Source organism: Oncorhynchus clarkii, chromosome 13 (assembly GCF_045791955.1).
Source record: "Oncorhynchus clarkii lewisi isolate Uvic-CL-2024 chromosome 13, UVic_Ocla_1.0, whole genome shotgun sequence".
In the NCBI taxonomy this organism is placed as follows: domain Eukaryota; kingdom Metazoa; phylum Chordata; class Actinopteri; order Salmoniformes; family Salmonidae; genus Oncorhynchus; species Oncorhynchus clarkii.
In genome coordinates, this window is record NC_092159.1 from 24,079,088 (window position 1) to 24,105,977 (window position 26,890).

General features: G+C 41.3%; 3 protein-coding genes across 4 annotated transcripts; 1 reads left to right on the forward strand and 2 right to left on the reverse strand.

The window, feature by feature from the left end:
• Positions 1 to 111: 111 nt before the first annotated feature.
• On the forward strand, positions 112 to 4,222 carry LOC139423845 (uncharacterized protein C17orf67 homolog). Its single transcript, XM_071175485.1, has 3 exons — positions 112 to 210; positions 2,918 to 3,006; positions 3,428 to 4,222. Exons 1-3 carry the CDS (start codon positions 153 to 155, stop codon positions 3,542 to 3,544), a joined length of 264 nt encoding a protein of 87 aa, XP_071031586.1. The 5' UTR covers positions 112 to 152; the 3' UTR covers positions 3,545 to 4,222.
• Positions 4,223 to 6,041: 1,819 nt separating this feature from the next.
• Positions 6,042 to 9,794, reverse strand: LOC139423846 (chromobox protein homolog 8-like). The gene is made up of 5 exons (XM_071175486.1): positions 9,639 to 9,794; positions 9,497 to 9,540; positions 9,209 to 9,274; positions 8,995 to 9,061; positions 6,042 to 7,789 (listed from the first exon to the last, which is right to left on the reverse strand). The coding sequence occupies exons 1-5, from the start codon at positions 9,705 to 9,707 to the stop codon at positions 6,920 to 6,922; spliced, it is 1,116 nt and encodes a 371-aa protein (XP_071031587.1). The 5' UTR covers positions 9,708 to 9,794; the 3' UTR covers positions 6,042 to 6,919.
• An 8,591-nt stretch (positions 9,795 to 18,385) lies between these two features.
• LOC139424667 (E3 SUMO-protein ligase CBX4-like) lies at positions 18,386 to 26,311 on the reverse strand. Of its 2 annotated transcripts, XR_011635965.1 has the most exons (6): positions 26,005 to 26,240; positions 25,774 to 25,817; positions 24,639 to 24,704; positions 23,201 to 23,267; positions 20,950 to 22,909; positions 18,386 to 19,481 (listed from the first exon to the last, which is right to left on the reverse strand). XR_011635965.1 is itself a non-coding variant. In XM_071176724.1 (5 exons), the coding sequence occupies exons 1-5, from the start codon at positions 26,071 to 26,073 to the stop codon at positions 21,491 to 21,493; spliced, it is 1,665 nt and encodes a 554-aa protein (XP_071032825.1). In that variant the 5' UTR covers positions 26,074 to 26,311; the 3' UTR covers positions 18,386 to 21,490. The 2 variants fall into 2 exon arrangements, 1 of the variants encoding a protein (XP_071032825.1); XM_071176724.1 differs by having other exon boundaries at positions 18,386 to 22,909; positions 26,005 to 26,311.
• Positions 26,312 to 26,890: the final 579 nt, after the last annotated feature.

Sequence of the window (26,890 nt, forward strand, 5' to 3'; positions counted from 1 at the left end):
TCAACAGATGTTTTCACAGTTATGTGACCCAGTTTTGTGATATTTGGATTGGGGAGGTGATCGGTGACGTATAAGAGGAGAATTTACCCCCTCATCTCCTACGGACTGGGGTCTCAGTGCAGAAGTAGCCAGGCAGGAGAGCTGAGACCAAGATGAAGAAGTTTGTGGCATTTTCCCTCTGTCTGGTCCTCTTGACCATCTACACAGCAGGTAGGCTCATTTTGAAGAGGTAAATTGCCTTTAGAAAAATGTATTAATTCACCTTTTGGTAGCTTGTGAAGGTCTCTGATAAAAAGTTTATCTTTGCATTTTTTTCTAAATGTTAATGCAATAGAAATGTTGTTTTAAAGAAAATATGATTATGCAGTTGTTAAGTAGTAATTCATGCAGTACTTTATATGCTCAAATAATTACATGCATAAAGAAAAGTAATTGCTTCATAATTAAACTTACAAAATAAAAATGCAATTCGGTCGTGCACAGAAAAGCAAATATTGTGTTGCGTCATTGTAACTAGTAAATATGAAACTGAATAAATTTCTGTTGTATGAAGCTATTGCATGAAAATATGAAAAATAAGCAAAACAAATAATTGTTCATGTAAAACAAAACAAATATGACAGAGTTGTTTTAACTGCAATGCCGTTAGCTCATTTAAATATTGTATTGATCTGCCCCCTTTTACAATATATCATGTACTTCCATTTTTAAACTCTTATCAATGCCGTTTCAAAATCATTGCAAAAAGCCTGCATGAGCCCTGGGTGGTGCTTTGCCACGTCGCTGTGTGTGCCTGGCGCTGTTGACAGAGCCAGCCAGGTTCATTTTCATACCCCCTCACAGGTTGGTCTTTGGGGGTCACGTGCTCCACGGGCTGGCCTGGCTCTCTGGAGAGTGGGGGAAATGAATGGCTACTTTGTTGCTCCACCAAAAAACAACCTCCTAATGATATTCTGCTGCTGCTGGGGGACAGACAGAGACAGAGCTCTATGAGACTAGGGTTGCATCTCAAATCACACCGTATTCCCTATAGAGTATCCTATGTCACTGATTTGCTGCAACATTCTCGTTTGAGATAGATGTAGACAAATTAAGGTTGACGTTCATTGTCATGAATCTTGCCCTGGAGGCAGAACTGAGCAATTTTCCGCTAGATGGGCCAGCTACAAAGTCAAACTTGGCTATATCATAAAAATGAATGTCTTAATTTAAGGTTAGGGTTAGCGGTGTGGATAAGGTTAAGGTTAAGGTTATGTTTAAAATCCAATTTTGGGGGGGTATTTGGTATTTATTAAGATCCTCCTTAGCTGCTCCAAAAGCATCAGCTATTCTTCCTGGGGTTCACATGAAACATGACATTATACATAGTACAGAACATTATTAGTCAAGGACTGAAATACATACATTTACAACGTCACACATAGCCTACATGCAGTGCCTTTGGAAAGTATTCAGACCTCTTGACTTTTTCCACATCCGGAGATGTTCGATCGGGTTCAAGTCTGGGCTCTGGCTGGGCCACTGAAGGACATTCAGAGACTTGTCCCGAAGCCACTCCTGCTTTGTCTTGGCCGTGTGCTTAGGGTTGTTGTCCTGTTGGAAGGTGAACCTTCACCCTAGTCTAAGGTACTGAGCGCTCTGGAGCAGGTTTCCATCAAGGATCTCTCTGTACTTTGCTCCGTTCAGCTATGCCTAGATTCTGACTGGTCTCCCAGTCCCTGCCGCTGAAAAACAACCCCACAGCATGATGTTGCCACCACCATGCTTCACAGTAGGGATCGTGCCAGGTTTCCTCCAGACGTGACGCTTGGCATTCAGGCCAAAGAGTTCAATCTTGGTCATCAGACCAGAAAATCTTGTTTCTCGTGGTCGGAAAGTCTTTAGGTGCCTTTTGGCAAACTCCAAGCAGGCTGTCATGTGCCTTTTACTGAGGAGTAAAATGTTTGGTACCCTTCCCCAGATCTGTGCCTTGACACAATCATGCCTCGGAGCTCTACGGACAATTCCTTCGACCTCATGACTTGGTTTGTGTGAGACATTATATAGACAAAAATATCCAAAAACCTGTTTTTGCTTTGTCATTATGGGGTATTGTGTGTAGATTGCTGTGGGAAAAAATATTGAATACATTTTAGAATAAGGCTGCAACATAACAAAATGTGGAAAAAGTCAAGGGGTCTACTTTCTGAATGCACTGTATCAGTACATACACACAATCTCTAGGTCTAATACACAGTACAGTGCAAATTACAATACAATATATATAAAATGACTGTGTCGATTCACAGTTCCCTTTGTGCAGTAAGGTGTTGTTTTATCTGGGTTTTTTTTAAACTGGTTTTTATTGCTAGCTTAAGTTACCTGGGGTGGCAGAGAGTTCCATGTAGTCATGGCTCTATTTAATACTGTGCGTTTCCCAGCCTCTTGTTCTGGACCTGGGGACTGTGAAGAGACCTCTGGTTGCATGACTTGTGTTGTACCAATGGGTGTTCGAACTGTGTGCCAACTGCTTGAACAGACAGTTCAGTACCTTCAACAGATCAAACACCTCTCACACAGACCAAGAGTGATGCAGTCAATCTCTCCTCAACTTTGAGCCAGGAGACATGCATGCCACTGACACTTTCCCTCCGTATACATCGAAGTGCGATACGTGCTGCTTTGTACTGGACCAACTGCAATTGACCTTTGTCCTTCTTTGCCGCACATGGCCGCACATCTGGGCAGTAGTCCAGGTGTGACAAAACTATGACTTTGTTGCTCTGCCAGCTAGTGACCACTTTGCAGAGCTGCCTCCAGGGCAAAACTTATGACAATAAATGCCAACCTCCGTAGGCAAGCAGTGATGTTGCACAGTCAGCTCTTTGAAAATGAAGGGACATTGATGTCTTGAAATGCTTTGTCTCTCTATCGACAGATGCAAACCCAATCATCAAGGAGAGCTATGCTAAGCAACTTCTGCGGACCAAGAGGCAGAAGCCCGGCCACCCCGATGAGCCAATGAGGGTAAGGTTCAAAGTGCAAGGGGCACAATTCGAAACATGCAGCGTGGTGCTCATCCTTCTAAGAATCCATTACAATTTTTCACTTATCAGTTACCCTGTAATTTCTTCTGTTTTGATATGATAATGAGAGCTGCTTATGGCTTGATAAACTAACAGCACTTTAGATAATATGTAGTGATACAATGAAACTGCTTGTCAACTCTTTCTTTCCCTGGTGTGTTTCATTCCAAAAAAAGAAAAAAAACAGCCCACCCCATTCATGATTCTCTCACACTCTCTTCCCCCCTCTTTTGACTCTTGCCCCCCCCCTCCCTCCCTCCCTCACCCCCTCCCTCCCTCACTCCCTCACCCCCTCCCTCCCTCCCTCCCTCACTCCCTCACCCCCTCCCTCCCTCCCTCCCTCCCTCCCTCCTTCTGTATAGGAGCACTTGCTCCACATGCAGGTTCTGGATCAGAGGGCCCAGGAGACCAACCTGGAACACTGGCTGAACCCCCACTGCTACCCCCGCTGTGACAGGAACTACGGACACCCTGTCTAATCCCCAGTGACCTCGCCTTGACTCCTCACAGCCCAGGTTCCTGTCTGTCCAACACAACCATAAAACATGCCTGCTTGGGTCCCCTGGGGCTTTTTGAGTAGGGAACAGGGTATCAAAATGCTGTGTAACAAAAAAAGTACCAGAAAGTACATGATTTCACTACATTTCGGACACATTTGAACACAATGTACAGTACCTATAATTAGCCTATTGGCTGATCAGTTTTGTATTTCCCTCTTGATTGGTTATAGTTAGAATTGGGGTAAACTGATTCTAGGTCTTTTTTTTTTGTTGTCTTCTGGCGAACAACTTTTTCTGTGTGGCAGAAGGCGTTGACGTCAAGAAGGATGTTGAAAACTGTGATGACGACAATGATGATGATGACCATGATAATGATATGAGGGTGAAGCTCAGAGTGTAACTCTGTCACATGCATTTCATGATGAAGCCTCAGCAGGGAACATTAGTGGCCATCAGTAGATACTGGCCACAAGAGCATGATCAGCTTATTCCAGCAACATTAGCATACAGGAAACATATAAAATGATGTTAACATCATAGAGCATACATGATCCGTTTATATGTGGATACAGTTATGAGAAAATATACATTGTATTATGTAAAACAATGTTTAAAAAAACAATAATATAATAAACAATCTAATCAAATAAATAAAAATATGGAAATGTGGTGGTTTTTTGTCTCTTCCGTTTTGAAACTGGACTTTGAACAGGCTTCGGTAAGACTTTAGAGAAAATAAAGACTTTAACTACTAAGAAAGAGGAACTGTGAAGCGGAAGATTTTCCATGGTGACATGGGCAGTCATGTGGGTTGACCTCGCTGCTGACCCGGGGTTACGGTTGTTGCGGTCGTACATGACCCGAGGTTACTATCGTAGTTTACTGATGTTTGGGGAATTTAAGACAGTGCCCTTCCGTCGAGTTCACTGTATGACTCTGCACAGTGCTGTTACTTTCTCGCGCAGGAGGCTCTACAGAAGAACGGCATGCTATTGACCACAATGAATAACAACTTGTGAAAGGAAAGAGGGGAATTATTTGATACAAAGTATTCAACGCTTTATCGCAGATAAACTGAATGGCCGGGAGCACTAGGCTAAATCCTACGCAGTTCTGGACGTGTGAAGGGAGTAAATATATCCAGACAAGAACAAATACAGTTATTCTCCGAAGTGAACGTCGTGCAAATTATTTGTAACATTGCGTAATATATCATTAAACTGATAATGACCATATATGGCCGTATACGACTGAACCTGCACACATTTTACATGCAATTTAAGAAATGTGCTGCTGATGTTTGGGCTGATTGATGGCCAAAACTATCGAACAATTATTGATGCATTTGGTCTAATTTTTTGGAAACTTTTATTATATTCTATTATATCCCCATGATTCAATGACAGCATCTAACACCCGACGTGTGTTTCATCTGGAGAAATTGCATTGTAGCCTATCAAGAGTCAGATTGTTCAATTACTATCTGCATAAGGCATGCGACCATCATCGAATGATTCTGCAAAACGAATAGGCGTACAAATAGGCCACTGGAACCAACCAAGTAAAAAAAACAGAGTAAGCCCGCAACAATCATGCAAATTAATCATTAAACATTAAGCCATAGCCTATACAGAAATGACCGGAGTCTTTTGTCAGGCAAATGCATCCCTGCCAAACATACGTGTAATAGGCAATCTATGTTAGCTCTGATGACCTATTTGGTAACACAGGCCTACCTACCTTGTGACCCCACATAACCATCGTGTCCATTCCGCAGATACCGATGGGCGCTGGATTGTATTGGTTTATGATTTGAGATTTTTGCAAAAGTACAATTAAATTCTTCATGTAAGCCCAATGTCAACCATTTAAAATAATTATAGGCTACGTTTTTTTTCTGTGAAGTTTGCAGGACGACAGCACAATTACATTTAAATATAATTCAATATAAAACTCTTATCTTTTAGCAATCTTTGTCATTTTAATAAAAATAAGACAGTGAAATTAGTATTCTATTTTTAATGAAAGCAAATAGGCCTATACATTTGAGTTGCTTCCTGATTTGTTTAAAAAAAATCTGAATCATTACAAAATATATAAACCAAGGTCTTGACTTTAGGCCTTTGTGGACCGTTGCCAAAACGCACTAATCTCAACGAAAAATAGGACCTATTTCTCTACTATAATTGGCACTACAATATTGCTAAGAAAATGTCATTATGAACCACGGCAAAGACGAGGTAAACCTATTCCTGCAATTGGTCTATAAATTCGAAATATGGTCAACGTTATTTGAAATTAGGACAACGGGAAACATGCGAACTAAAGCAGCTTCCTAAATAAAAAATAAAAAAACATGTCACCAAAATATTTCTGAAACCTGTAAAGCACATTTGCAACTTTCATCAGTCCTTTTCACAACCAATGCAAGAAAGGAATCTTAAAATCAGTTGGTCGAAATCATGACAACCAGAAACAGAGACAATTGCAACAAGTTTACTGGAAAGCATCTCAAAAGCAAACTGTGACATCAGGTTGTGATCATCCTGTTACATTGAAAGCATTTGATTTATATGTCCAACACAGATGTCAACAGAAAGACCGTATGTTCTTCGACAAAGACAGCGTCATAAACATCAAGCAGCTTTCCCATTTTTATTAACAGTTGATAAAATCTGGAAACAAGACCGACATCTGCTGGCCTATAGCATTGTAAAGGCTATATAAACTCTTATAGAGGACATGTAGGTCAACAAGACATCGATATGATCCACTTTTTATTAAACCTTCCAAAAAAAGTGCTTGATAAACTTTTGCAATGAATAGGGTAAGCTACACCTCAAACTGAAACGGCATGACCTGGAACATATAGTTCACACTATAATTGGTTTAGGATTTCTCCATATTTGTTTTTCTCACTGACATGTGAAATCAAATGACAAATGCCCCCCCATTATACCTCTTAACATTTAAAAGGTACTAACTAGCTTGACATAATTATAGCCTGTCTGACAAAGTATATTGTTTGTTTAAAAGCGGATTGCTGAAAACTAAAAGCCATTTGTAAACAAGTAAACGCTGTACACAAGGCATGCAACTCATTCAAATAGCCTACTGGTGGTGATTAGCTTCAAATGGACTTCCTTTAATTTTGGTCATTACATTTACTAGACTTCCAACTATAGTATATATATATATATACACACACACACACATCTGCACATACAATCCTGTAATTTGCTTTTATACATTACATAAAAAATCTGAATGATAAATGACACTATAAAGTACGGACTTTTCGAAATAATTTGGTACAAGATTGACAGAGCTGAAGAGAATTAAAATCAGAGGAAATCATCTTTTATCTTTGAAAAATCCTTGATCTGTGCTACTCTCCCTGATAGTCACTGTCAAAAAGTTTGTGGTCACATCAGTCACCAGAACCTTCTCCACGTTGTTCAAGCAAGGCTTCCAAGTCACCTCATCCGTTTGGCCCAGGATCCGCGACACAGGGATTTTGGCGATGAGTGAAGGTTTCCCCCTCTGTGGAAGCTCTTCGCTGGGTTGATGCACATTCTTTTTGGATAGGTGCTTTAGTTGGGGAGGGGATAAGTAGTTTGAGGGGCACTCTTTAGTCCTGCAGGCCTGGGAGTCTGAGCCTATTCTGTGTGAGTGCAACATGCCCCTGTCTGGGCCACAGTGCTGCTGTGTGCTCCCACTAGCCACAGGCCTAATTTGCTTGTGGGGATAACCACCCAGCTCCTCCTGGTGCCTGTGGGCTAGTTTAATCCCCCTCATCTCAGACCCCCTCTCTTCACCACCGGACAGGCCCAACTTGGCCAATTTGAGTGGGCCGTATGTCGCCTGCTCCTCTGCCCTCCTCTTGGGGGGCGACAGGGCGGCGGGAGGAGCGTTGAAGGGATTGTCCTTAAATCGCAGCTTGGGTTTGGGCCCTCTCTTCTTGGGGACAATCACAAAGCCATCGGGGCCTGGGGGCCTCTGGAAGACTGGTTGACGGTGCTCTCGGACCGGTTCTGGGGGCCTGACCCGCACACTCTCGCCCCTGTTGACAGTGCTGGGTGGGAAGATGGTGGGGACCACGGCCCTCAGCCCCTCTCGCGCTCTGGGGGTGATGACAGGCTCTGGGGTCGGGTAGGTGACGCGTATCCCCCGGACCGCATCGTTCCTGAACCCGTACAATTTGGCTTTAGCTTTAGCTTGTGCCTAAACGGGGAAGGAAACCAGAGAAGAAACACTTTTGAACAGGGGAAAATCTTATCAACAAAGATGGAAAATTGAAAGTAGGCTATTGCCGATGGCAATATGGGAAATGTTTTCCACTTCTCCAATTTCAGTGGGTATAATGTTCTCTTTCATAAAGACGAATTTAAAATGTCAGTTGAGGATACTCTTTATTTGTCATTATAGATATATACTAAGAGTATGCCAGCCGCTTTATAATGGCTTAATAAATGCGCTCTTGCAATTAGCAAAACAATTTTTATAACAAAGAGTATAATTGCAACAATACATGTACACAATTATAAATGAAGACAGTAGACAAAATCTTTACTTCTCATTATATCCCCTGAAGAATTTACAGGCTACACCAGTTTGCTAGCACTTTTACACTTTCACAATAGTTACTTGTTAGACATGTCTTTGCAGCTCAGTTTGAAAACAGCCATTTACAGGCCTGCGAGAAAACCTGCACTCTAAATAATCGGCTCTCGTGAAAAGACACGCGCATTCGTTTGATGACGTCTTCAGATTTTAAGATTTCATTTAAAACCAGTCCCATGCAAACTTTTGGTCTTAGCTGTAACGATTGCTTTACTGATGATTACACGTCAAAACGTGCTAACTTTTAACCGTGCCGAATAATCGATGCACACCCGAATAGACGAACCCTCGCTTTTATAAGCACATTTTATATTCCACACGTGTAGGCCTAAATTGAGTTCATTTCGAAATATAAACAATTAACCTGGCATGTTTATTGATCAATTTGGCTACCTGTCAATCCAACCAATTTACCATGATTCGTTTAAAAAAAAAACGTATTAAGGTCTATTAGCACCAGCCTAACTAATTAGTCTCCCTAAATACACATTCACACTTACACAAATACACATCTAGCACTAAATATAATGTTTCCGTTAATACCGGTAGAAAAAAAGGTGATTCTCATGGGAAAACTTGACACGTGGGATCCTTCAAACTTGCATATTTAGGTTAGTGCAACAACTGCTATATATTAACCAGATGAAGAACCTGTGGATACACAGTGGGTGGAGACTGTGGTCTGTTTACATGCCACATGCTAGAAATCGTGTCCAACCATGCAGCCCTAAATTCAGTAGATTCCACAGTATCATTGCGTGTTGGATGGATTATTTTCAACAATGCATGCATATCAACATAGCTACCTTTAGCAGGAATGTCTTCGGTTTCGGGCCTCTCTTTTTGGGCCCAAATAGTTCCCTTTCGCGCTCCCTGGAACAGCAAGACACCCATTTTGAGTATCAAGAGAGTGAAGTGCAATAGGCGACTTGCGTGACGGATGCATTATATTTTGCTGTGCAGCTAACATTGCATGCAATGAATGTACAACATGAACAGGCCCATATCCATACAATTTACCTCTCTTCGAATGCGACGAAGAGGCGGGAGTCCAATATATTTTCCTCCGGTTCCCAAGTGCTAAATCTATGGAGAAAAATATAATTGACAGAGGTTGGTTTTCCACTACATTGGGAAAGCAAGCGAAGATACGGGCTAACGTTAGCTAGCTTGCTAACACTGCCAGCGTGCTGCGCTGACTTTGTCACTAGCAGATGCCACCTAGCTAGCAAGCGAACACTACAGCTAGCAGCCAGCAACATCGATGTAGAAGCAAGGTTCTCTAGCATTAAATTAAACGCAACTTACTTCGGTGACCAGCCCTTCCATTTCACAAGGTATTCCATTCGACCCTGCGTGTCATCAGAAATAGAAAAAGAACGCTTAGTTAGGGAACTGCAGTAGCGCGTCAAAGTATATTATGCATGTTAGGGAAATGTGTTTCACATACTCTCCTTATTCGCCGTTTGATGATAGATTCGGCTGCGAAAACCCGTTCCCCAACTGCAGACAGCTCCATGTTTACTTCAATCCAGCTACCGTTAGCTAAAGCTTGGTGGTGAACGCTAGATATTTTTCTCCCCTGTCTCGCGGAGTGAATTCCAGGCAGCCCATAATACTCCTGCACAGAAAAGACGTCATCAAAAAAAATATGTGTTGCCTAGGAACCGCAGTCGGTGGAAGCATTTAGAGTAAGCCCATTGGGTTACCCGTTGCTACGTGCCCGCGGTTGCTAGGTGAGTAGGAGGAGCGTCCACTTCTGGAAATTCTTAAGGGGAAAATGGTGGCATTAGCGCGGTGGATCAATTACTCGGATTAATCGGAGATCTTTAAAAACATATGTCGCCAGATATATAACGCAGAACATGTGCAGAATGAAAAGAAATGAACAATGGGAGCAACGTTCCTCAAATGTAATACGCCAAAGAGGTGAAGGAAAGCAGATTGAATGTGTGCACATTTCAGTTATCAACTGAACTGTCACACAATATTTCAGTTTAAAGTGCTCCTAATCAATAGTTTACAGTCATGGTAAGGTCAATTGTATGAAGAGACTAGGAGACAATATAGGCCTAAAGGAAATGCCCTATGTCTAAATAGAACATAGACTATAGATCACATTCATGTGCAATAGTTTATCCTTATTCCAGTTCTCTTGATCCCTACAAGCAGCGTCATGGGTGTTTTGTATTTTTCTCGCGCAATAAATGGTGTCAATTATAGTCTCCATTCAGTAGGATATTCGTTTAAACCTAAGCTACAGTTTCCATACACGTTTGACTCCATTCAACGAACACAATCGAAGATGTCTAAATGTGGGCGTCAGAGAACACATTGCACCTTTAGCTTAGTCGTAAGTATTTACCTAATTTATAGCCTTTAAAGTGTTTGAGTAGGCTATTGCCATCAAATTGTTAGGTAAGGACCTCAAATAAAATGAATTAACCTGAACATAAACTTTAGACCAATCGGGAAAATATTGTAATTATAGCCTATTAAAAGTTGAGCGAAACAGAAATTGGCCTATTGTTTGAGTTAGGGTATGGAAGTAGGCCTATGCAGTCTAATTAGTTGAGAAGGGCTAGGCTTCATATAGAAAAACAAAAGCTTAGAATAGAGTTTGTAGGCCTATGCATGGGCCTCAATTAAGCAAAAATATGTTCAACTCACAACACCAAGTGATCATAGCACAACCACTCAACAAGGGATATATTTAGGTCTATAATTTCCACGAACCCGTCACTTAAAACGAACCATAAAATCTCGTGAGTTGCGGTCTCTAATAATTCAGCCTTGGAAAATGAGTTCGCTGACTTGAAATAAGTGCTTTAAATAATTTGCATACTTTAATTACGATCTGCTCAAATAATTAGACACATGTGTGATAAATCCTGTTGTTTACACAGCATAAATCAGTCAGCCAGGCCTACTGCGTTTATCCACGTTAGAGGAACAACTGAAGGAATATGTGGAATATATAGGCCATATGTACAAGAAAGACAGGTTTGTCAGACCAAAATAGATAAAATAATAATAATAATAATATCCTTGTATTTATCGTTATTTTTAATTGGATAGACCTACATATTTATTTTAATTGTTTATTTATTAATACTAATAATAATGATCATATTATTATTATTGTTATTATCTGTATTATCATTACTATTTCAATATTATTTCTCTAAAATAAAATTAATATGGTATTATAGCACAGATTCAAATTAACAGCTTCATGAGACTTGTCGGATCAGAAAAGGTCAATTTCAATAATGTTCCGCGTGTTGGATTATTGTCAAACTTTCCATTCGATTTTTTTTTTTGTCGGAGCATTAATTTGTCTAAATATTCATTTGCAGTGCATTCAACTAAAGGTTAAACTCACGACACCAATTGATTGGCGGCAGGTAGCCTAGTGGTTAGAGGCGAGCAAGCAACCGGAGTGTTGACAGTTAGAATCCCGGGTCTGGTGGGAAGTGAGCTGGCAACCGGAGGTTTGCTGGTAGGCCTATCAAATCCTAGATTCCATTGCCTGCTGTTGTATCCTTGAGCAAGGCACTTAACCTCTCACAACAATAGCTCCCCGGGCGCCCAGTTGTGGCAGCCCCCTGCACCTTTCCACAAAACCTGTAGGCTTATATGAACGGTTTGGGTTAAAAGCAGAAGTCACATTTCGGTTGGACCTTGTGTGCAATTGACCGATAAACTGATTTTCTTAATCTGACAGCTATTTGGCTGATCACACATCTACAAATCATTCGCAAATATATTTAATTGAGGACTAAAAATAACATATCCCTATGCTCTTGAAACTTCATATTAATTCAGACCTCATCACCAAGTCCCCTTAAAGAAAACAGACTCTAAAAGTTCAGATTGATTTTCATACAAGATTACAGACCTACATTTTGAACTAAATTCCACGAACAAAAAGGCATTCATTTAACACAAACATCCTTCCATTTAAGAATATAGGCTCATACGAATGATGATTTCCTAATTAGGTTGATCTATGCCTAGTCATATAAATACAACTATATCAGATAGGCTAATCAATCGGATAATATTGCTGTTAAGGCCAACACATGAGTTGAGATGGACGCACAACCATTTGATAAAAAGTATATTGATTAAAATATGTCTCAGATGTCGGCCTTTATTATGATCAAAGTTTATTTGCACATGTGAAGAGCAACAAAGTTTTCTACAACTTTGGTATTGGCATTGTCTCATTTCAAGACGTTTGCATTGTAAAAGCATGCAAAGATCACGAAAGCCTTCAGTTTATACTTCTAGACTATAGGCTTTTACTCTCTGGGATCATTTGGCCCCCATGAGTAACTCGTTTAGGAGAAAACTCATATAGGGCTATGATAACATTGTTTCCCTGATAGACCCAGCCATAATCTATTTCAAATCATCTGATCTTGACTAATAAGCCATACTTAAATACCATTTTCCGATTCCTCGACAAGAATGGAGAGAAGAGCAGGCCTTATATATAATTGAACGACCTAACTGAGATAGACTAATGGTTGTTTCAGTGTAGCATGCATGTCGATTTAAATTTATAGCGGGCCACCCTAAAGCTAAGAGACATGCAGGTCCATACAGTCCATACACAAAGCAAATTTCAAATACTGACTGCATGCCTAAGCCACGAAATATACTCTTCATTGCTTAATTACACGCCTATAGGTCAATCTTGATGCATTGGAAATCACAATAGGCTAATGGCAATATTGCGCTGACAGGCTGCAATGGATAAACTACAATGGATGTGGTTGAAACAAAGGACCCCCTCTTTGCCAATTAATGCATGTTATTGCATTGTTTGTTATGATATCAATTAGGCCCATGACGGCACCCATGCAGACACATCAACATCTAGTCAATTACAAGCAATTTCCTAATGTAAATGCTCTCAAAATCCCTGTTGAGATAGCAGCAGTACAGGACAAAGAAGACATGCAGAAAATAGGCTAGATGGGATATTGTACCGTCCCTCGTGTTATTATTCGTCATATGCATTTACATTAGGTTTTTCATTTTGTCTCATGTATTTTTCCACAAGCAAACATGATGCCAGTAATGAATTTTGTGCATCGCTTTACCGGAGGAAGACGGGCTGCGGGACTCCTTTTATGGGGTAAGCATTGGTCTCTGCGCGACTGCAGTGCAGCAGTGGTTGCAGCCATATATGGGTGCATGGTCGACCTGTTAGAAGATTATTGGTTCGCTCGTATCTGGGCAACCGCCATTACCTATCGCTCAGAAAAGCAAAAAACGAACATCATGCAAAGGCAAGGACATCATGCACAAGGTGAAGAACGAATTTTAATTTATCCTCTCCTATGCAGACACGCGAACACATAATTGCCACAAGCGCGCACGCACGCACGCACTCTCTCTCACACACACAGTTATCATGTATTTCAAGTCCTCTGTGCTTATTAATTATTTTTGGTGAAATTTGCATAACAACACAACTTCTTGGGGCTAGTTGTCTAAAAGCTTGGCCAACATCTGTCACATTTTGCATCGGACATAATTAAAATGTCACCTTTATTTTCATCCAGTTGGTCATTAAAGGACGTCACATCTATAACCAAGACCTTCAAGCTATTTTCATTAGGCCTCTAACCGAGATCACATTGCCGTGCACACAATATTGCCAACACAAAAGTTCAAGGTTACACTTTTTGCTGATAAGGAGGAGGGATGTGGAATGTGTGCGCAGAGGGAGAGAAAGAGGCATCGGCAACTTCTGTTTGTTTCGATAGAGCTTAATTGTATAAATTACAGGGCCAGCCAATGTATCTGTGAAAAGAAACAATGGTACAAAATTAAATCCACAAGACCCAACGCGTTACTATAGACTAGCATATTCATAATGTCAAACGTTTCCAAACATAATTTAGAACAATATAATTCCTATAGGAACAATTCACAGAGAATGGAATGTATAGGCCTAAATGAAGTGACATTGGTTGCAAAAAACAACAAAGTTGTGAACATTCTGAGATGACTGAAATAGACTGCCAAAAGAGATCACCGCTCTCGCGGATAGGGCTGTAGAATTAGAACACTATTATACAATATATCTATATCTCTATGGTTGGAGGCAACAAGAACAGAATTGATCTAATAATGTAATATAATAAAGCAAACGTTAATAGTTTTGTTATATTGCCACATAGCCGACACTTAACAAAATGGGTTGGGTTTTTTCCGTTGGCAGGCTGGTAACATTTTTTACTTATGGTCTCCAGACAGTTAGGCTACAGATATGAACCTTATAACGGTAAGATATCTAATTTATTTAATTTATATCGGCTTCGGTGGTGTCACATGCGCCCATTTTAAAACCTCGATAAAAAAATAAGCTGGATAGACTAAAAGAGACAGCCATTTTCTCTCTCGTTCTCTGCGCGTTAAGGTGTCGATAGCAGTTTTTTGTTTTATTCGGGGGCTCCGCGGCAATGGAATGAAATAAAATGGTCGAGAGTAAAAGCTTCTGCTCTGCGGTTGTGGTTTGTCAAGGCGATGGGTTTTTGCGACACATCATCCCTGAAGTTTCGCAATGAGGCGTAGGGGCTAAGGGCAACTTTTGCTCTCGACTGTGCAGCTGCCACGACTCAATTTACAGTCAGTCCGCCATGTTGATGATAATTTAACTGGAATTCTTCACACTCTTTACACTGTCCCTAGTTGCGTTTGTAAATCTACTATATCAAAAAACGGCATGACAAATAGGGGAAGACAGATGATAAATCGGCCACAGGTTGACCTCATTTGTCATATTTTCTCACATAAATTAGACTCGCATTGTGACAAATGCAGGGCATAGCTACAATATAAGCCAAAATGTCAACATTTGTTTGCCAACACTGTCAAATAAGTAGGGTACACAGAAACATTGGCTTTATAGACAACAAAACAACATTTGAATCATGCATGAACAAACAACCGGGAAATAAATACACAGCAACAGCCGATGGATTTATGAATGAGAAAACGTTCAGTGCCATTGTAAAATAACAAACAATTTCATCACTCCAATCCAGTATGAAACATTTTCCTATAATACATAGATTTCCTGTCAATCTCCAATTTAGCAAATGTGTGTGTGTGTGTGTGCAGGTTAGAGAGAGGACATGCTTTACTTCAAACAAATTGGACCAAAAAGTATACGGACTTTAATCGAACATGTTTTTAGGGCAGGGACACACGTTTTCCTTTTCGGGAAAAGATTCATGTCAAAGGTGCATGCAAAATCATTGCAGCAATCTCTGCAATTCGGAAAAATGATTAGGCCAACAAAACATGCCATATAAACCCGGTCACTTTTTAACTAGATACTCTGCTCTTTACAATTTGGTACCACATTGTCCATATAACTTCAAAAGGTTTCAAAATAATTTATGAGAATGGATTGGCGGGGGAGAAGAGTTGGCATGGGGAGGCAGATCAAGTTGGCTAGTTGAAGAGCGAGATATTTGCAGCGGTATTATTGTTTGGCCCTATTAATTCCATTATTGTGGGCAACGACTGATTTATGAAAATGTGGCTTTTTTCGGGTCATGTAGCCTTCTTAGGCCTACATCTGATCAGCTAAACATTGTCACCCCCACTTACATTGTGTAAGCTATTTGAGCGTAGCCTATAGATTTAATTGTCTCTGCATAGTTTCCAAAGTTAAGTTCATTTATGAGCAATTATAGGAGGCATATCAATTTATTCCTTCAATATAAATGGTTCAATGACGCACCATGGTAAATCATCTCGATGGAAATCGGTCTGCAGCCTATAATTCTATAGCAATTTTAATTCTTCAATAATGCCACCCAGTGAATGTTTTTTGGGGGGAATTCTTGTGCCAACTTCTACAAGTAGACTACAAGCCTGTGTAGCCACCCGATTGCAACAAAACAAATTAATATGCTTGCAAATTAGCCTACATAGGCGATAAAGGCCTCATTAGCCTTACAGGTGTTGATTAATAGGCTTTCTAGCTTCAGTTGCATATAGACAAACAGTTTTGTTGGACAGGTTCATACACATTGGGAATGAAACCATATGCATCCAAGGTGGATTTCATAGGCCTAGGCTAGAAACTCAGTCATTTCCTCACATGTGAACAACAACCATGGATTATGGGGTTGTACCCTGGAATAAGGTAGCTGACTAAACTCAACTCCACCACGAAGGAAGTCTCTGATTAACTCCAGCAACAGAGTTGAGTAGAGACCAAGCTTTGTGGAATTCAGCTCTGACTACTTCCATTTGCCCAAGGTCGATACAAAATGTTTGCAACATTATAAAACGCTTACCTTGTACATGTGTTTGTCCTCTGTCGTTGCATGCCTTTCTTTGTTTGCTGGAATCCATACTTTTTCAATAAACATGAATCATATACAACCGCAGACATTTTGCTCATTGCTGTTACTCTAAGATGGGAACTCAGCACAAATGTGCATGCGCTAATTGAATCCCAACAAGGAAACAGTCAGTGGTTGTATTTGATTAACGTTTTATTAAAAAAAATATTGATTTCAGCAAACAAAGAAAGGCATGCAACGACAGAGGACAAACACAGGTACAAGGTAAGCGTTTCATAATGAAAACATGCTGAAGTATTGACATTGGGTGAATAGGTGGAGTTGGTGGAGTTCATCAGAAACAAGCTTCACAATAGAGTTGAGTTTAGTCAGCTTGGAATAAGGAATTAGATAAGATACTGTCCTTCAACATATATATATATATATATATATTTTAAACTGACCATGGATGAGATGTCATCTGAAACTAGGAGGGCTTATTGTAAAAGAGCAGTTAGGTTACTGTGATTGTCCTTAGGCCTACATGCATTTGCCCCAACGCCTTTGACACATCTTAAAGCACTATTGCATAATGAGTGTGACCAACACATGTCTACGGAGTTGTCTAGACTTGCTGCCAACCTTTGTGCTCGGCCTCCGACTGCAAGGCAGTACAGAGGGTAGTACGAACAGCCCAGTACATCACTGGGGCCAAGCTTCCAGGACCTCTATACCAGGCAATGTCAGAGGAAGGCCCTAAATATTGTCAAAGACTCCAGCCACCCTAGTCATAGAGTGTTTTCTCTGATACCGCACAGCAAGCAGTACCAGAGCACCAAGTCTAGGTCCAAGAGGCTCCTAAACAGCTTCTACCCCCAAGTCATAAGACTCCTGAACATCTAATCAAATGGCTACCCAGACTATTTGCATTGCCCCCCCCCCCCCCCCCTTTACACCGCTGCTACTCTCTGTTGTTATCATCTATACATAGTCACTTTACTAACTCTATCTACATGTACATATTGCCTCAACTAACCAGTGCCCCCCCTCCCTCCTTTACACCGCTGCTACTCTCTGTTGTTATCATCTATACATAGTCACTTTACTAACTCTATCTACATGTACATATTGCCTCAACTAACCAGTGCCCCCCCCCCCCTCCTCCTTTACACTGCTGCTACTCTCTGTTGTTATCATCTATACATAGTCACTTTATTAACTCCACCTACATGTACATATTGCCTCAACTAACCAGTGCCCCCGCACACTGACTCTGTACCGGTACCCCCCCTGTATATAGTCTCACTATTGTTATTTTACTGCTGCTCTTTAATTACCTGTTAAGTATAGATACCTTAATAGAAAATTATTGAAGTAAAAGTTAGTCACTCAGTAAAATACTACTCAAGTAAGTCTCAAACTATTTAGTTTGAAACATAGTTAAGTATCAAAAATAAATGTAATTGCTAAAATATACTTAAGTGTCAAAAGTATGAATCATTTCATATTCATTATATTAAGCAAACCAGACTGCATAATGTTCTTGTTTATTGTAATTTACGGATAGCCAGGGGCACGCTCCAACACTGAAAGATGGGGCATCCAACAAAATTTCACTTAGGGTCTCAAAAGGCTAGGGCCAGCCCTGCAGCAGGCCAGGAAGCGAGGTTAGTTCTGCATCTATTTGAACCTCCTGCCTGTGATGAGTGCCAGTGCAAGAAGCAAGCAATGCGGTTTCTACAAGATTGTGTTGCAAGACCGCAGTTCATCGTCTTTTGCTCACCTGAAGACACCCTTGAGACAATGTAGATCTGTATCACCCCAACATCTGATCATGCACAGTCACGTAGCCCATAAAGAAGAGAGATTCGGCACATAACTTTCTTACCATTTTATTCTTGCCAAACACATCAGGAGAAGCCTTTTCAGTTTAGTCTGCTCACATGAACAACAAAGTCCCTCTTAAAGCAGTTACAATGCATATTTGATAAAACCAAGTGCTGAAAAGGGGTTTCAAACAGAACATTGAGAAGGTCCCATGAATTCATGTTTTTTGATGATACCAATATAGGCTATAGACTAGCCTAGGATACCATATACCTTGCCCTTGCAATGAAAACACTGAATGCCATTGAAACATTAACAGCGGTATACGCCCACAAAAGGCCACAGGCCTATCAAACGCATAAGCATTAGAGTGTAGGCTATGAGAACAGGGATTCATAATTACTTCTGTACTTCTAGCTATAACGGAGAGTGAAGAAAACAGGGTGAATCAAAGAGTAGCCGGACATTTCCTTAAATGCATTGAACAGGAAAGGCCACCTGTGTTAACTGTAGTTTACATTCTGAATATGACATGTAGGCGAAGTCATCATTAGTTCCAACAAAACGTCAGGGATGAATGTGATTGTTAGTTGGCCTACACGACCTTCTAAAAATGAATACTACATAAATCATTTCCAACTTCCCTTCATGTTCCACATTAATAGTGAATAGCTACAATAAATAGGATCAATTATAAACATAGAATGGTTTTAAAATGAATAGTATCCATGTTATGGGTCTTGAAGAAAGAGCTAGGCCAATGGGACTTGAATTGATATCTAAAATGCCACATTGTTACAGCGCTACAGGGAATGAATGATATCAGTGGGTCTTTCACATATTTACAATAATATTGAATATCTATCTTCCTAAACGTTACCCTCAGATAAGAGGCTAAGGCCATCCCCTTCGCAGCAGCCATTCACCCCCCTCAGCCAGCCTACAACAGTGCAAAGTACATGTTAACTCCAAGGTCCTTCATTGACTTGTGCAGTTTGACCCGGGAGGCACTGTTTGTTTGGCTCTCCCTGTCGTCTCACGAGGCACGATCTGTCCAAGCAACAGACTTCTACCTTCCTAGTTTGAATCTGTCCATCTTGCAAACACACACACACATACAGTACCAGTCAAAAGTTTGGACACACCTTCTTATTCTATGGCTTTTCTTTATTTGAACTATTTTCTACATTGTAGAATAATAGTGAAGACATCAAAACTATTAAATAACACATATGGAATCATGTAGTAACCAAAAAAGTGTTAATCAAATCAAAATATATTTTCTTTTGAGATTCTTCAAGGTAGCCACCCCAGCTTTGCACACTCTTGGCATTCTCTCAACCAGCTTCATGAGGTAGCCACCTGGATTGCATTTCAATTAATAGGTGCGCCTTGTTAAAAGTTAATTTGTGGAACTTCTTTCCTTCTTAATGCGTTTGAGCCAATCAGTTGTGTTGTGACAAGGTAGGGTTGGTATACAGAAGATAGCCCTATTTGGTAAAAGACCAAGTCCAAATTATGGCAAGAACAGCTCAAATGAGCAAAGAGAAACGACAGTCCATCATTACTTTAAGACATGAAGGTCAGCCAAGAACATTGAAAGTTTCTTCAAGTTCAGTCGCAAAAACCATCAAGCGCTATGATGAAACTGGCTCTCACGAGGACCGCCACAGGAAAGGAAGGCCCAGAGTTACCTCTGCTGCACAGGATAAGTTCATTAGAGTTACCAGCCTCAGAAATTGCAGCCCAAATAAATGCTTCACAGAATTCGAGTAACAGACACATTTCAACATCAACTGTTCAGATGAGACTGTGTGAATCAGGTCTTCATGGTCAAATTGCTGCAAAGAAACTACTAATAAAGAACACCAATAAGAAGAAGAGACTTGCTTGGGCCAAGACACACGAGCAATGGACATTACACCGGTGGAAATCGGTCCTTTGGTCTGATGAGTCCAAATTTGAGATTTTTAGTTCCAACTGTGTCTTTGTGAGACGCAGAGTAGGTGAACAGATGCTCTCCGCATGTGTGGTTCCCACCGTGAAGCATGGAGGAGGTGTGATGGTGCTTTGCTGGTGACAATGTCAGTTATTTATTTAGAATTCAAAGCTACCACAACATTTGGCAGCAACACGCCGTCCCATCTGGTTTGCGCTTAGTGGGACTATCATTTGTTTTTGAACAGGACAATGACCCAAAACACACCTCCAGGCTGTGTAAGGGCTATTGGACCAAGAATGATGACCTGGCCTACACAATCACCCGACCTCAACCCAATTGAGATAGATTGGGATGAGTTGGACCCCAGAGTGGAGGAAAAGCTCAGAATATGTGGGAACATCTTCAAGACTGTTGGAAAATCATTCCTCATGAAGCTGGTTGAGAGAATGCCACGAGTGTGCAAAGCTGTCATCAAAGCAAAAGGGTGGCTACTTTGACAAATCTAAAATATAATATATAAAACACTTTTTTGGGGTTACTACATGATTCCACATGTGTTATTTCATAGTGTTGATGTCTTCACTATTACTCTACAATGTAGAGAATAGTAAAAAAAATAAAGAAATAAAAACCCTTGAATGAGTAGGTGTGTCCAAATGTTTGTCTGGTACTGTACATGCGCACACACTGCCCGTCATTTTGCAACGTCGCTACACATGAACGCACAGACACACACACACAAGAGAGGGTGTCATTTAGAGGGTGTCATTTACCAATAATCAATACATAGACTTTTTCTTTCTCAATATATAGACCTGAAACAAAGACTGTAAACCAAAGCGGATATAAAGCCTTTGTCAAAAGTCAATCATATTTACATGAGTAAGTGCTTTTTCACTGAGCCCTGATACCATGTGTCAAAATAGCATGTGCTAAAGTAGTTTGTAACTCAATTAGAAGCCTACATCGCCAAGTATGACAAAAACTCTGGGTCTCATTTAGAGAATGATAGACAAAGTTACGTACATGCAAATTATAGGAGGGTTAGGAACCCCCAAACAAAATGAATCACAACCCCACTTAATGCAAACTTTAAAGGTTGTTATTTACATTCAAACATCTGAAAATACCAATATGTTCCAACACACATTTGTACAAATTCACACAGTTGCTGTTAATCCCTCGTCCTCAGATCGTCTTTTGTCAGCTTCGTTACACTGTAACGTATTCCTTAAATGTCACCGTGAGACAGTTTGTTGTAATATCCGTGATGACTATATTCCCAAGGAAAGGCTTGAATGAAGGAAAAGGCTCCTCCTCCACAGTCTGTTCTGTTGTGATAGCCAATGGCGGTTTTGTCTGTTCGGCAGTCTTCTCCTCCTCGGCAGAAGGAGCCACCTGTGTCTCTGTGGGAACTGGAGCCTCCCGTCTGGACCTCACACAGCTGAGGTCCATGGGCTCGTCCTGGTTAGACTCCAGGAAGTCGTAGTCCCGCTGGCCATTGTGGCTATGGTGGCCATTTTGGTCCGTGGAGTTGCTTTGAGGAGGTGAGGAAACAGTGCAGGGTATACTGATACTCCGGGAGTTTAGAAACTGTTTACAGCCACCCCGGTCCTCGCCCTTGTCTGCCTCCGAAAGGTGACGTTTGAGGGCTGGAGAAGAGCCCTTTCCTGGCTGAGTCCTATGAACCCCCATCTCAATGGGCCAAGGGGCAAGGTTAGGTTTGTTGGTCAGCTGCAGGGGCTGATCCTCTGTAGCCTCCTTCTGAACCCTGACATTGAAATGTTTATTCTGCTCTGTCGCACTAAGCCCCATTTTGGGCGAGTCGACCTTGTCAGCAGGACACTTAAATACGTTAGATCTGTTAGACCCTTTGTTGCAGTCTTTCGCAAATCCGTTGGTGAGACCCAGTTTCTGGACGAGCCTCATCTTTTCAAGTTGATTTTCTGCAGCATCATCATCATTGTCCGGCTGCGGCTCGTCAAGGGTTTCCACATCTCCGTTTTTAATCCTCGCCGCCTGCATGCCGTTCTCCATGTACTTGCTCATGACAATGACGATGCGTCCGTTCTTGTTTTTGTTCTTGACGATCTTCAGCTTGCTGTCGCTGACACTGTCGGCCTCCAGCAGCGGTGCGTCCTCTTTGGCCGTGGCCTTGCTCTGCTCCGATTCGCCACTGGGGCCGTTGAGGTGAGCCGGAAGCTTCTTTAGCTCCATGGTGATATCCTTGACTTTGCTCAGGCAACCAGAGTCCTTGTCCCGGACCCACTTCTGCTGCAGCGCGGGAGGCAGGTTCCAGCTGTGGTTGGTGGGCAGTTCCGGAGCTTTGGTGGCCTCCCTTGGCTTCATGCACTGGGTGCTGTCGTACATCTTGGGGTCAGGCTGGTAGTGGTGATGTTTCTTGCTGTTGAGCTGGTAGTAGAGCTTCTTCTTTCCGTTGGCCTGCTGCTCGGCCTCCCTCTCCTTGGCCAGCAGGGGCTGGTACTGGTGGTGCTTCTTGCTGTTCAGCTGGTACTGCTGGGTCTGCGAGCGCACTGTCTGGATGGGGTCCACTTGCTGCCGGTTGTCCTCGTCCAGGGTGGTCTCCTGAAGGCCTGAGAGGACGCTGGATCTCCGGGCAAAGGAAGGGACCTGAGAAAAACACAGCCGTTAGTTAACTGATAGACTTGTTGACATCCCCATCTGACTGATTTTCTCTCTGTAATGAAGGTTGGGAAAATGCTATCATCAAATGGTGTTCCTCTAGATGACCTTTGGGTGAGTCCTGAGCCCTAAACTGGTGTTTAGTTCTAAACTGGTGTTTAGTTCTAAACTGGTGTTTAGTTCTGTGAGGGCCTTTCATACAGAATTGTAGCATTTATTTGATCAAATGTATCGTAATACAGGAGTTAATTGTCCCCTCCAAAATATGTGAAGACTCACCTGGCCCATCAGGTGCTTTGGCTTTGGCCCTCTTTTGCGATATCCCATAAGCTGCTCGTATCTCTCCCTGTGAAAGGCAGAAACCGCCACCGTGTCACTCAAACCATCCACAATAACGGTGATGTACTAATAATGAAATAGCGTAATGCAATGCAGTCATTTATGGGGGAAATCCCATGCACCATTTCATCCTAATTGGTGACATGAATCATCAGTGGAATACCCCTCAGTCAAATCCCCCTGTTTACCACTAGATCCTCTAACTGAACCCACGAGACATGAATTACAAACTTTATCCTTTATGTAGTGCAGGGCCTACAGGCTTCTATCCGTATTACTTGTTTACCAGGTATTACTGTATATCAAAGTCCTTCTCATGTCAAATATGGTTTAGGCCCGACTATATCTGCATTACTCCAAAATCATTTCCACATGCAATGAATAGTTTTTAGTTCAACATTCCATTCATAGAAGGATGGAATAGATTCAGGGCTTAAATTAACTACGCATCTATAGACTATGTAACGGGTGGATAGGATATTTTTCCTATAGCCCACTGTTTTCCATGCTTACTCTAGAGCAGTAAGTCAATACCCCCCCCCCCCCCCCCCCCTCCTTGCGCACATCTAATTACCGTATATTTTCATAGCCTGGTACTCTGCCCGGTGATGCCCCCTGGAGAGTCACGTAATTAGCTACAATAAAAAACTCCCCCGTTCAGAGACAGAGATAATGGCGAAAACAGACACTGCCCTCTGTCCGACATTTTCCCTACTGAGTGACCTGTCTCTCTTAAAAGCTGGTTTGCGCACACTGCGGGAGAGGATGACAGCAAACCCGACCACGAGCCGAGTCACTGCATGGTTTTTGCGCCATAGTGCAGTTGTAGTTGTGTGTTCACGTCCAGAAAACCCCCACAGGAGGTTTAGCAATTACCGGTTAATAGTAACGCTTGTCCAGCAAACAAGGCATCTTGAAAAGGCACACAGTGTCTTCAAGGGAATGCTTCTACGGTTGTTACAGAGACGTTGCCTATTACTAATGACTAATTACTATTACTAATTACTAGTGCACTTTTTGTCTATCTAATGTTGTTATCAGTGCCTTCCTCATCCAATACATGCTGAGTTGAAGCGGGGATGGGGGGGATAAGACAAAGCATGCAGTCAAGGAATGTTTGGGCCTGGTGTCTGGATAAGCATATAGCCTGTGAAAGATGATAGCCTATTGTGGCATGGGCAAACTCAAAATCAATCCATCTATTGTTATAGGCCTAAGAATATCACATAGGGACAATTCAATGTCCAATATGGTCGACCACGAAATTGTAACAGTCATACGCAAGCAATCTTTACAAAATGTTTTCAATCCGATGTGTGCCAACCACCCCCATTGACTACGTAAGGTTGTCACGTCAAATCGAGTCTGGCAAACTCACCTGTTTTGGAAAGCGTCAAGCAGCCGCGGGTCGAGAATGTTTTCTTCTGGTTCCCACGTGTTATATCTATATGAGAGAGAGAGAGAGAGAGAGAGAGAGAGAGATTAATTAATATCAACATCAGCAGAGGTCGCCTTCTATCAACCAAACTACAACCATATATCAAATGTGACCGTCATACGCTTGGTTGCAGACAGAATCCATTGTAAAGTAGCTAGGCAACTTCTGTAATCAGGTTAGGTTAACAGTTAGCAGTCAGTCTTGACGAAATAGGCCTACATACGAAACATAAACATTATTGATAAATGTGTAATAAAGTAAGAGCAAAGTGTAGCCTATACTCTGGAAATAGGTCATTATAAAGTGTTAATAATTGCTAGGAAGTATACTTCACAAAGTCAGCACAAGCAAAACAGCAACTCTATGAGGGCGATTAGGGTAACGTGGGGTAACAAGTCCCCGGAGTAACTGCCCCCCCTACATTTCTCACAGAAACCACTTTGTCACCTGTCTAATCTACTTTTTTTTTGAAGTCACTCGAACAAAACGATTCTGAGGTAAGGTGATCTAATGATTGTCATTTAGAAAAAACGTACAAATATATTCAAATTACATTAGACCTATACACTTTTTATAGATGTACCATTAGGGCAATCCAATGCAAGATAATGGTACCTAACTTAGCATGTCCAAGTCATCTGCAAATAACTCCAATGAGTTACACAGTCAGTTTTTTCTATATACTGTAGCATTTGGACATGATTTGGTGTGAAAAGGAGAAGAGGAACCTTACATCAAAACCTCATCATAGTGAGGATATTAATAGTGAGATGTGCAATGCCATTTTGGTTCAATATTTGATTTATTTAACTTAAATAAGATACATAGATTATAGCTTTTAAGAGCTAATTACTAGAACATGTTATTGGGGGGCTAGTTACCCCACGTTACCTTAATTTTCACTTAACACATCAATTAGTGATAGCATCCTAAACGCCATCGATCGAATCAAACATTATCTTCAACGTGCGCAAAGACGCACCCGCGCCACACACACACTTGAAAACTTGAAATATTAATTTGCATTACTAAGGTAGTACTAAAGTATGCTATAGTATTTTAAAAGGTAACTTACTTTGGAGACCATCCTCGCCACTTGACTAGGTATTCCATCCTCCCCTATACGCAGATGAGAGAACATATTGGTTCATTTGATTATAAGCGGTTCTTTGACATTATAGTCTATCTGCAAAAACACAACAACAACATAATTTACTTCCATCAATTACGCAATATATTGTATAGTGACACCAAAGAACCCTGTTTGTGGATATTGAGCAGTCATATATTTGAAGTGTTTTCAAACCTTTCGATTCCGCTTCTTCTCGATGCTCTCCACCGCAAATACGTGCTCTCCCGCGGCGGGTAGCTCCATTTTCGATGCAAAGGGAAGGTTTCTCTTCCAATCCCTGTAGAAAATGTCACCCTTCCCCCGTGTGCGCTGTTTTTCCGTCGTTCAAATTGATACGGGAGATTTCCCTTCTCTCCGATCTTCCCTCTCTTTCCCTCTCACTCTATTTGGAATTCGTTGGCAGTAGCAGTGCGATACGTTTTGCTTTGCACACGAGAAGGGGTCGCAGAAAACTGTTAACGCAAAGAGCCATTGACGTGACGTCAGGAGGAGGAGGCGCTTTTGGGGGCTGGGGCAGTTTCATGCTTTAGCCCATGGATGTGTAGGGTGAAATGGAACTGCAAGAGGGTACTATGAAAAGTATAATGTTGTTTTATGATATGTCAAATTGGGAATTGTAACTGAATATTTGCCTTTTACGCATGTCATCCAAATCACGAAAAAAGGAATCAAGGCTCCATGCCCATTTCCTTTGATCTATTTGAATTAATGTAGCCTATTTGTTAACGTATTCATTAACATTTTCACAAGTGTATGGTAGATATTTCTAAAGGACACACCCATGATTTCCTTAAAGGCTGAAACCGATGGATAAATGAAGTGATTGTCATTGGTGTGCGACTCATCATCAATAGGCCTACTGAAATTCAACGTTGGGGTCCCACACCAAAACAAATATATGCAACAGTTAATTATGGGTATGGTAGGCCCTATGTAGCCCATAACTGAATGATACAATAAATGGTACCCTGAGCATTTAACCACGATAGAAAACCAACATTATGCACACTGATTAAGCTATAGAAGATTGTATTAATCAGTACCCCATCTAATTGAAACA

What these genes read in the sequence shown, in the direction of transcription:
- LOC139424667 (XM_071176724.1), bottom strand. Translation starts at nt 26,073, where the DNA reads ATGGAGCTACCCGCCGCGGGAGAGCACGTATTTGCGGTGGAGAGCATC. An exon ending in TGGCGAGGATGGTCTCCAAA is followed by an intron (nt 24,705 to 25,773) that starts GTAAGTTACCTT and finishes TCTCTCATATAG; the next exon opens with ATATAACACGTGGGAACCAG. An exon ending in CTTGACGCTTTCCAAAACAG is followed by an intron (nt 23,268 to 24,638) that starts GTGAGTTTGCCA and finishes TGCCTTTCACAG; the next exon opens with GGAGAGATACGAGCAGCTTA.
- LOC139423846 (XM_071175486.1), bottom strand. Translation starts at nt 9,707, where the DNA reads ATGGAGCTGTCTGCAGTTGGGGAACGGGTTTTCGCAGCCGAATCTATC. An exon ending in TTCGTCGCATTCGAAGAGAG is followed by an intron (nt 9,062 to 9,208) that starts GTAAATTGTATG and finishes TTGCTGTTCCAG; the next exon opens with GGAGCGCGAAAGGGAACTAT. An exon ending in CGAAGACATTCCTGCTAAAG is followed by an intron (nt 7,790 to 8,994) that starts GTAGCTATGTTG and finishes TTCCCCGTTTAG; the next exon opens with GCACAAGCTAAAGCTAAAGC.
- LOC139423845 (XM_071175485.1), top strand. Translation starts at nt 153, where the DNA reads ATGAAGAAGTTTGTGGCATTTTCCCTCTGTCTGGTCCTCTTGACCATC. An exon ending in CTTGACCATCTACACAGCAG is followed by an intron (nt 211 to 2,917) that starts GTAGGCTCATTT and finishes CTCTATCGACAG; the next exon opens with ATGCAAACCCAATCATCAAG. An exon ending in ACCCCGATGAGCCAATGAGG is followed by an intron (nt 3,007 to 3,427) that starts GTAAGGTTCAAA and finishes CCTTCTGTATAG; the next exon opens with GAGCACTTGCTCCACATGCA.